Source organism: Salvelinus fontinalis, unplaced genomic scaffold (genome assembly GCF_029448725.1).
Source record: "Salvelinus fontinalis isolate EN_2023a unplaced genomic scaffold, ASM2944872v1 scaffold_1566, whole genome shotgun sequence".
Taxonomy (NCBI): domain Eukaryota; kingdom Metazoa; phylum Chordata; class Actinopteri; order Salmoniformes; family Salmonidae; genus Salvelinus; species Salvelinus fontinalis.
This window is the reverse complement of record NW_026601775.1, coordinates 571-10846: the sequence shown is the minus strand read 5'-3', so window position 1 is coordinate 10846 and position 10276 is coordinate 571. Positions and strand designations below refer to the sequence as shown.

Below are 10276 nucleotides of genomic sequence, written 5' to 3'. Positions count from 1 at the left end.
AAGTGTTATGTATAAAATACAAATAATTAATATTAAAGAGCAGCAGCAAAATAACAGTAGCGAAGCTGTATACAGGTATTACCGGTACAGAGTCAATGTGGAGGCTATATACAGGAGGCACTGGTACAGAGTCAATGTGCGGGAACACAGGTGAGTCGAGGAAAAATACTACTCCTATTACAGAGCAAGTGGTAACGCTTAATGATGAAACATGTAGCATCTCCACAGAGGAGCTCTGTCATGATTGTAGCAGGTTTACTAACACATTATTTATATTAGCTGTGTTGACTATGACGTTACCTTAGCTAATATGGCGACAATGATGTAGGCTGTGTTTAGCAGTTATGAAATGGTTTGGTTTGGAAAGGTTTTTTCTCCTGGTCACCTACAGCTGATGTGTTGTGCATTGACGTCCACAAGCGAAGGGAAAAGGTGAGCGAATTGATGTGAGAGGAAATACAACGTGGCAGTTGTGAAAGTGAACTGTGTTTACGCGTCATCAGGGGTGAATTCATTCAGCCGATTCTGTTGACAAACGTTTCTTAAATGGAACAAAACCGGGATAAACAAACCTGAATTTGTCCAATAGAATCCTATTTCAGCTAGATGCAGGCGAGAGTGTGCAAGGCAGTATTGAATGTGTCACTGTCTGTCACCTCAAATGTTTCTATCGACTAGTGTGCACCTACATTCTAAACTTTCATTCATAGGCTAGGTTGTAGCAACCTCATGATAGGTATAGGGGAAATGTTAGTATCATCTAGTAGCCTAAACCTATCGCTGTTACATTGAACAGGATGGATGGAATATGAATGACAGTCATCTAATATGCTGTAATAGAAATAAGGCCATGAATAAACAAATCGTCCTGCCTCATCTTAAACGGCACTGACCACCACTTTGGGTGGTGGACCATTCTTGGTACACATGGGAAACTGTTGAGCTGGAAAAACCCAGCAACTATGCAGTTCTTGACACAAACCGATGAGCCTGGAACCTACTACCATACCCCGTTCAAAGACACTTAAATATGTTGTCTTCCCCATTCACCCTCTGAATGGCACACATGCACAATCCATGTCTCATGTCTCAAGGCTTAAAATTCCTTATTTAACCTGACTCCCCCCCTTCATCTACACTGATTGAAGTGGATTTAACTAGTGACATCAGTAAGGGATCATAGCTTTAGCCTGGATTCACCTGGTCAGTCTAAGTCATGGAAGGAGCAGGTGTTTTTTAATGGTTTGTCTACCCAGTGTATAGCACTACAGATAATCAAGTGCTATTTGCATGTGATGCATTTGCTCTATTGTTTACAGGGTGATTTGTATCTTATAGAGCGTGGCTTTAAGGGAAAAGTATGGTCACATCTAGATAAAAAGGAATGCGAAAAATGAACAGAGTATTAACACAAATGTGTTTTAACACACTACCAATTCGTAGAAGTATTTATTAATCATCCACATATTCATATTAAGCTTCTACGTCTGTGTACAGGAACGTATTATTTGTAAGACGTACGAGAAAATATATCAGCTTATTGTTAAATTATTATGACGTTCTTTCCAATACAAAAGTGTAGTAACTATTGTTTCCAAACTGCGTTACCCACTCCAGCCAGCAGATGACGATGTGCGTCTTTCGGGTGATGCTTCTTGCGTGACGTATAATGGACTGGACCGGACGCTTCTTCAGAAACAACAACGCGGCTACTCTTTCAACCGCCTCGGTAGCTTGCTAGCCAACATGAAACCGATTGATTGACGCGTTACACCGTGTTTGTGTACATTAGCTAATCTCAGTGTTTTAAACACATTTCTGTTGATTTATTAGCTGATGACCTTTAGCCTAATTTGCTTGTTCAATTTGCAAACTTGTTTAAGATTGATACTGAGCCTAGCACTAGGCTAGTCGCTAATGCTAACTAACTAGCTAACATCCCCGACAATGAGCTCACTAAACTACTCCTCCCCTGCTAAAGAAGAGGGGGTCTGCTGTATGGAGAAAGAAGCTCTGGGACTGAACAATGTCGTGGAAGATGAGGCTGTTACAGTGAAAGAAGAGGAGGCTGTTACAGTGAAAGAAGAGGAGGCTGTTATAGTGAAAGTAGAGGAGGCTGTTATAGTGAAAGAAGAGGAGGCTGTTACAGTGAAAGAAGAGATAGCATCCTCTTCCTCTCTAAAAGTTTCTATCTCAATAAAGGTGAAGCAGGAAGACGTTTTGGGAGTGAAAGAGGAGGAGACAGAATATCAGATTACTACCAGTGAGTACTGTCTTAAACAGGGGCACAAACTGTTGTTGAACTAATGTGGGGTTTTAAAGGGGCATTCTACTGAAGTTCTACACTTGAATATGTTGTTCTGTACTGTAGGAATTGTTTCAGGGGCCATCTGCTGTTGGTACATATATTTTTGGGACTTTTAAATTAGATTAATCGAATTCTCCATGTGGTCGACATTAAAGTGCACCTCATCTAATATAGCAGGCTTTTCAAATTCAATATTGTTGCATATTTTGTACATTAAATATCAAAGGGACACAAAAGGCACCCATTTCGTGAAACTACCCTTTCACATTTGCAACACAAACATAATTTTATAAAATCATGATGAAGTGGCCATTTTAGGCCCTTTTTAGACATATTCATGCCTCTTGTAAGACCCTATGATTGCAATAGAAGTTCATACGTTGACTGTCTGTCTGATGTTGTCGTTCACACAGGAGAGAGACATGACTATCGTGGATCCTCTGGGGAGCATCAACAACATCCTGATGCTGACGAGGCAGAGAAGAGTCTCTCCAGATCAGAACACCAGATGGTACAGCTTGGTCTGGTCTAGCATACAGCTTGCTCTATCTGGGTCTGGGCTGGGTTTCTGTAAAGCACTTCATGTCAACAGTGACATCAGCATCCATAATGATATGTGTCTGTGTCCCCTCTTTATGGTTACCAGGACAACGCTAGCCCTTCCTCCCTCCTGGAGTCCCCGTTTCGTGCCTCTCCCGGTAGCACCTTACTGCTGGGTATGAAGAGGTTGTCTGTGCTGCTGGTGGACTGCAGGAAAACAACAGGGCTGAGTGGAACTGTGAGAGTAGGAGAAGAGAAGAAAGGATCAGATATGACACATCAACATAAGTGTTGTAGTTTAGTTTGAACAAATACAATAGATCTGCCCACTGGTATCTGTTACCAGGACAACCAGCAGAGTTCTGTTAGTTGACAGGAAGATAGACTGGTGGATATGGATATTATGAATATCATAACAATGAAAAATGATTCTGCCAATGAAAAGAGAGAAACCAATAGACCATATAAAACCTTGATGAAAGTTATTTTTAGAGAGAAAGTTTCAAGATGATCTGATGTAAGGTGCATATTTTCCAGAAACTTTCCCTAAATACATTATGGATGTTACATTGCCTGTCCCAGTCAATCCCCTATCTTTACAAGACTCTAGAAGAGGCAGACAAAACTCCATACACTTCAATGTGGTCTGTATTGCTTCAGCAGCATACCACCCTGCATACCACTGCTGGCTTGCTTCTGAAGCTAAGCAGGGTTGGTCCTGGTCAGTCCCTGGATGGGAGACCAGGTGCTGCTGGAAGTGGTGTTGGAGGGCCAGTAGGAGGCACTCTTTCCTCTGGTCTAAACAAAGATCCCAATGCCCCAGGGCAGTGATTGGGGACACTGCTCTGTGTAGGGTGCCGTCTTTCGGATGGGACGTTAAACGGGTGTCCTGACTCTCTGAGGTCATTAAAGATCCCATGGCACTTATCGTAAGAGTAGGGGTGTTAACCCTGGTGTCCTGGCTAAATTCCCAATCTGGCCCTCAACCATCACGGTCACCTAATAATCCCCAGTTTACAATTGGCTCATTCATCCCCCTCCTCTCCCCTGTAACTATTCCCCAGGTCGTTGCTGCAAATGAGAACGTGTTCTCAGTCAACTTACCTGGTAAAATAACGGTAAAATAAAAATAAAATAAAAAATGAAGGTGGATATTGATCCAACCATTTCAAAAGTAATGACTGGGCTGATGGAAACAGGATATCCCTGTACACTTTTATAAATGCCGACAGACGATTTGTTATTTTGTTTGACATGGTTGGGTCTTTTTGTGTCAGTAAAAATGTATAAATGAGAAATGGTGGCATTAATCCTTTATGCGCAAATATTGATTTAATAACGATCATATCTTAGTTAACTTGGAGTCACATGATGGTATGTTGTGTGGTCCTCCCTCTACGACTTGGGAACCCATGCAATTTATTAGGCTACAGATGAAATAAGTTATGAACTTCACGGGGTGGTGAAACTGCATGTGATGAGCTTGATGCTCCTTTCCAATACATTTTGTTGGTCTTATTCTGGTGACATGATGATCGATGCTTGGTTGCCATTTGACAAATAAAATAATATCTCTCTTATCCATAATAATCTCATTATGTAGGTAGCCTACCAACACTGTATCTGTGAGCTGTTGGCTACAGTTTAGTATTTTTATTTTTGTTGGCTACAGTGCACTGGACAAGAGCACGTTTGCTATATAACTCAACGGTTTTTCAAAACCATCAGTAGAGTTGAAAATGCAATGGAAACCCATTTAACTTGCATTTTTCATTCAGTACATGGGAATTCAAAAGCAAAACATTTTGTTCCGTGCACTACTTCATCACGCAGACTTTCATCCGCAATAAATCTGTTTGATGCAAACATTTCCGGTGGGGAAAATGCATATATTGTTTTATGCAGATTTGAGAATATTCACATGAAAATCTGTCGCAAATTGCATGGAAATGTAGCTACTAAGGTGGATATTGATCCAATACCTGCCTCTTATTCAAACCAGCCCACTGGGCACAGACGTCAGTTCAACATCTAGTTTCTATTTACATTTCTTTGATTCGTCAACTAAAGTGAATTCAACATGAAATCAACACAAAATGTCACCTGTCACTGGATTTAGGTTGCCAGTTGTGTGAAAATTAATAAAAATACCTGATGTTCATGGCTTTTTACAAATCCAATCAGTTTTCCACATTAATCGAACATCATCACATGGATTTGTTTTGTTGAAATCAAATAAAATGTTATTGGTCACATACACATGGTTAGCAGATGTTTTTGGTCACATACACATGGTTAGCAGATGCTATTGGTTACATACACGTGGTTAGCAGATGTTATTGGTTACATACACATGGTTAGCAGATGTTATTGGTCACATACACATGGTTAGCAGATGTTATTGGTTACATACACGTGGTTAGCAGATGTTATTGGTCACATACACATGGTTAGCAGATGTTATTGGTCACATACACATGGTTAGCAGATGCTATTGGTCACATACACATGGTTAGCAGATGTTATTGGTCACATACACATAGTTAGCAGATGTTATTGGTCACATACACATAGTTAGCAGATGTTATTGGTCACATACACATGGTTAGCAGATGTTATTGGCCACATACACATGGTTAGCAGATGTTATTGTGAGCGTAGCAAAATGCTTATGCTTCTAGATCTGACAGTGCAGCAGTATCTAACAGATAATATCTAACAAATTCCACAACTAAACCTAATACATATAATCTAGTAAAGGAATGGGATGAGAATATATAAGTATAAAACATATGGATGAGCAGTAACAGAGCAGCTAAGATGCAATAGATAGTAAAGAATAGATAGTGAAGGATACAGTATACAGTATATACAGTTGAAGTCAAAGTTTACATACATTTAGGTTGTAATCATTAAAACTCATTTTTCAACCACTCCACAAATTTCTTGTTAACAAACTATAGTTTTGGCAAGTCGGTTAGTAGGACATCTACTGTGTGCATGACACAAGTCATTTTTCCAACAATTGTTTACAGACAGATTATTTCACTTACCATTCACTGTATCACAATCCCAGTGGGTCAGAAGTTTACATACACTAAGTTGACTGTGCCTTTAAGCAGCCTTGGAGAATTCCAGAAAATTATGTCATAGCTTTCATAGCTTCTGATAGGCTAATTGACATCATTTGAGTCAATTGGAAGAGCACCTGTGGATGTTCTTCAAGGCCTACCTTGAAACTCTGTGCCTCTTTACTTGACATCATGGGAAAATAAAATAAAATCTGCCAAGATCTCAGAAAAAAAATTGTAGACCTCCACAAGTCTGGTTCATCCTTGGGAGCGATTTCCAAACGCCTGAAGGCGTCCTCTGGTCTGATGGATCAAAAATAGAACTGTTTGGCCATAATGACCATCGTTATGTTCGGAGGAAAAAGGGGGATGCTTGCAAGCCGAAGAACACCATCCCAACCGTGAAGCACACAGGTGGCAGCATCACGTTATGGGGGTGCTTTGCTGCAGGAAGGACTGGTGCACTTCACAAAATAGATGGCATCATGGGGGAGGAAAATTATGTGAATATATTGAAGCAACATCTCAAGACATCAGTCAGGAAGTTAAAGCTTGGTCGCAAATGGTTCTTCCAAATGGACAATGACGCAAAGCATACTTCCAAAGTTGTGGCAAAATGGCTTAAGGACAACAAAGTCAAGGTATTGGAGTGGGCATCACAAAGCCCTGACCTTAATGCCATAGAAAACAGATCATTTTTACCCTTTTAAAAATAGTTATGGGGGGAGGTCCGGGGGATGTCTGTCTTTGAAAGGGTCATTGTAATATTTAAGATGTCCCCTTTAATGATGACCTAAACCTAAAAGTCAAGGGGTCTGAATACTTTCCAAAGAAACTGTAAGTGATTGAGGAGAGAGCATAATTGCTATATTCTAATTAAAATCATTGACCCATAAGGGAACTCACGACCAAAGCAATGCGTGACCCATATAGAATTAAAACAATATTCATCTTAATGAGAAATATAATCGAATAAACAAATGTTTGCAAAACCAAAGACATGAAAACTGGTGGGAACATTGTATTTAGCTTGGATTTCACAAGGCCAGGAAGGTTACTGAGAATAACAATAGACAATAGTTAATGTTACTAGTTTAGGGATGAACATAGTGAAGGTTCATCAATGTTAAGGATGTTTTTTAATTTAATGTGGAAACAACGTTTATTCAACCAGTGGGAGGCTTGTAAATGCCCCCAGGAAAGTGGAATGAGGAACTCTTCATTGAGACAATCATGAAACAGCAATCTGTGGGTGAGTTGTAGTGGATATTATAATATAAGGATCTGCTGGAGTCCAAGTCAAACCAAGATTCTTTATTTCTGAGCTCAGAGAGAATAACAGAGTTCGGTATTTGGTATTTTATTAGGATCCCCATTAGCTGTTGCAAAAGCAGCAGCTACTCTTCCTGGGGTCAACACAAAACATGACACATAATTGTCACGTCTCTCGTCGGAAGGCATGGACCAAAGCGCAGCGTGGTAAGTGTTCATGATTTTTATTTAATCAAAAAACACTCGAACAAAATAACAAAGAGAAGAACGAACAGTTCTGTAAGGCAAATCAACTATACAGAAAACAACTACCCACAAAACACAGGTGGAAAAGGCTGCCTAAGTATGATTCCCAATTAGAGACAACGATAGACAGCTGCCTCCGATTGGGAACCACACTCGGCCAAAAACAAAGAAATAGAAAACATAGAAATAAAGAAACTGGAATTCCCACCCGAGTCACACCCTGGCCTAACCAAAATAGAGATTAAAAAGTCTCTCTATGGCCATTTTGTAAAAGGCACACGTGGCCTACATATCAATGTATACACACAAACTATCTAGGTGAAATAGGGGAGAGGGGTTGTGCCGTGAGGTGTTGCTTGATCTGTTTTTTGAAACCAGGTTTGCTGTTTATTTGAGCAATATGAGATGGAAGTAAGTTCCATGCAATAAGGGCCCTATATAATACTGTACGCTTTCTTGAATTTGTTCTGGAAACTTGGGGACTGAAAAGATCCCTGGTGGCATGTCTGGTGGGATAAGTGTGTGTGTCAGAGCTGTGTGTAAGTTGACTTGTAAGAACTTTGATGATATCTGTACATTATAGGAGCACCTGTGATGACAAAAGTACAATGATTCATGTTTTGCTTTAGCTTGAGATTAAGAATCAGTGGTTGACACCTTGCAAGTGCATGAAAAGGTCAACTGTACAAAGTCAGATGTCTGTGTGTTGAAACTATATTTTAGGTAACAGATGGATAAAGGGAACTAAGAGTTCCTGTTGATACTATGTTCCATTCTCACTTCCAGTCTTACATGATAGCAATAAGGGGAAGAGTGATTGGGAAACTAACTGCCATTAACGCAATAAGCTGAACTCCGCCTAGCAGAGACATCTTTGTATTAGCATTTATTAATTATGAGCATATATGGTGTTATAGTTAAGGGACATCAACCTGGGCGGGGTGATCCTCAGTAGGGGATAAAAAGGGAAAACACCATCTTTTGAACTGAGTGTTGCTTGCAAATTGCCGTAAGTGTAAACTCCGGGTTGCAATCCTTATTAAACAAACTAACCTCTGATCAAATACGTTTTCCTGTGGTCTCTTGTGTGCACATAGGGCAGAATTCCCTTACAGACTATGCAAACAATTTGGGATTTTCAACACATTCATGTTTCTTATAAAAAGAAGAAGTGATTCAGTCAGTCTCTCCTCAACTCTTAGCCAAGAGAGACTGGCATGCATAGTATTTATATCAGCCCTCTGATTACAAATAAGAGCATAACGTGCCGCTCTGTTCTGGGCCAGCTGCAGCTTTACTAGGTCTTTCCTTGCAGCACTGGACCACACGACTGGACAATAATCAAGATTAGACAAAACTAGAGCATGTAGAACTTGCTTTTTGGAGTGTGGTGTCAAAAAAGCAGAGCATCTCTTTATTGCGGCTAGACCACTCCCCATCTTTACAACCATTGAATCTATATGTTTTGACCATGACCGTTTACAATCTAAGGTAATGCCAAGTAATTTAGTCTCCTCAACTTGTTCAACAGCCACACAATTCATTACCAGATTCAGCTGAGGTCTAGAACTTAAGGAATAATTTGTACCAAATACAATGCTCTTAGTTTTAGAGATGTTCAGTACCAGTTTATTACTGGCCACCCATTCCAAAACAGACTGCAAATCTTTGTTAAGTGTTTCAGTGACATCATTAGCTGTGGTTGCTGATGCGTATATGGTTGAATAATCAGCATACATGGACACACATGCTTTGTTTAATGCCAGTGGCAGGTCATTGGTAAGAATAGAAAAGAGTAGAGGGCCTAGAGAGCTGCCCTGCAGTACTTTACATGTTTGACATTAGAGAAGCTTCCATTAAAAACCCTCAGTTCTATTAGGTAGATAGCACTGAATCCACGATATGGCAGAGGTTGAAAAGCCATAGCACAGACATTTTTAAACAACAGGTTATGGTCAATAATATCAAAACCTGCACTGAAATCTGCACAATCATCAGCCATTTGTGTCAGTGCGTACATGTTGAGTGCCCTTCTCTATAAGCATGCTGAAAGTCTGTTGTTCATTTGTTTACAGAGAAATAGCATTGTATTTGGTCAAACACAATTTTTTTCAACAGTTTGCTAAAAGCTGGCAGCAAGCTTATAGGTCTGCTGTTAGAACCAGTAAAGGTCGCTCTACCACTCTTGGGTGGTGGAATTACTTTGGCTTTCCTCCAGGCCTGAGGACAAAGACTTTCCTCTAGACTCAGATTAAAAATATGACAGATAGGAGTGGCTAAAGAGTCAGCTACCGTCCTCAGTAGCTTTCCATCTAAGTTGTCAATGCCAGGAGGTTTGTCATTATTGACCGATAACAATTTTTCCACCTCTCCCACACTAACTTTACAACATTCAATACTTGCACTGCTTTTCTTTCATTATGTTTTTTAACAAGTTAATATCAATCATTCTTTATATCATTGATCTAGTATTCATAATAAAGTTTATTCTTTTTGTTGAGTTTGGTCACATCATTTCTCAATTTGCAGTACGTAAGCCAGCCAGACTTATTAGCCACTCCTTTTAACCCATCTCCTTCAACCATACAGATGGCCATTTCCTCATCAATCCATGTAGCCTTAACAGCTCTAGCGGTCAGTATTTTAACAGGTACAGGTTTATCAATAATTGGAAGAAGCAATTTCATATGGTAAAAACAGGTAAACACATTATCAGTCAGATGTGAAATATCAGTATACACGCAAAGAGAAGTAATTTCTCTCTCCTGAGTGGATTCTCTAATGACGTTTAAGTGACTGTTATGAGTAATATGTTTTCCCACAGCCTGGGCTTTTGTAA

At 39.8% G+C, this 10276-nt stretch overlaps 1 protein-coding gene across 1 annotated transcript; it reads left to right on the top strand.

The window, feature by feature from the left end:
* Positions 1–1008: 1008 nt before the first annotated feature.
* Positions 1009–5183, top strand: LOC129849607 (uncharacterized). The gene is made up of 3 exons (XM_055916423.1): positions 1009–2263; positions 2722–2819; positions 2955–5183. Exons 1-3 carry the CDS (start codon positions 1948–1950, stop codon positions 3153–3155), a joined length of 615 nt encoding a protein of 204 aa, XP_055772398.1. The 5' UTR covers positions 1009–1947; the 3' UTR covers positions 3156–5183.
* The last annotated feature ends 5093 nt before the right edge of the window (positions 5184–10276 follow it).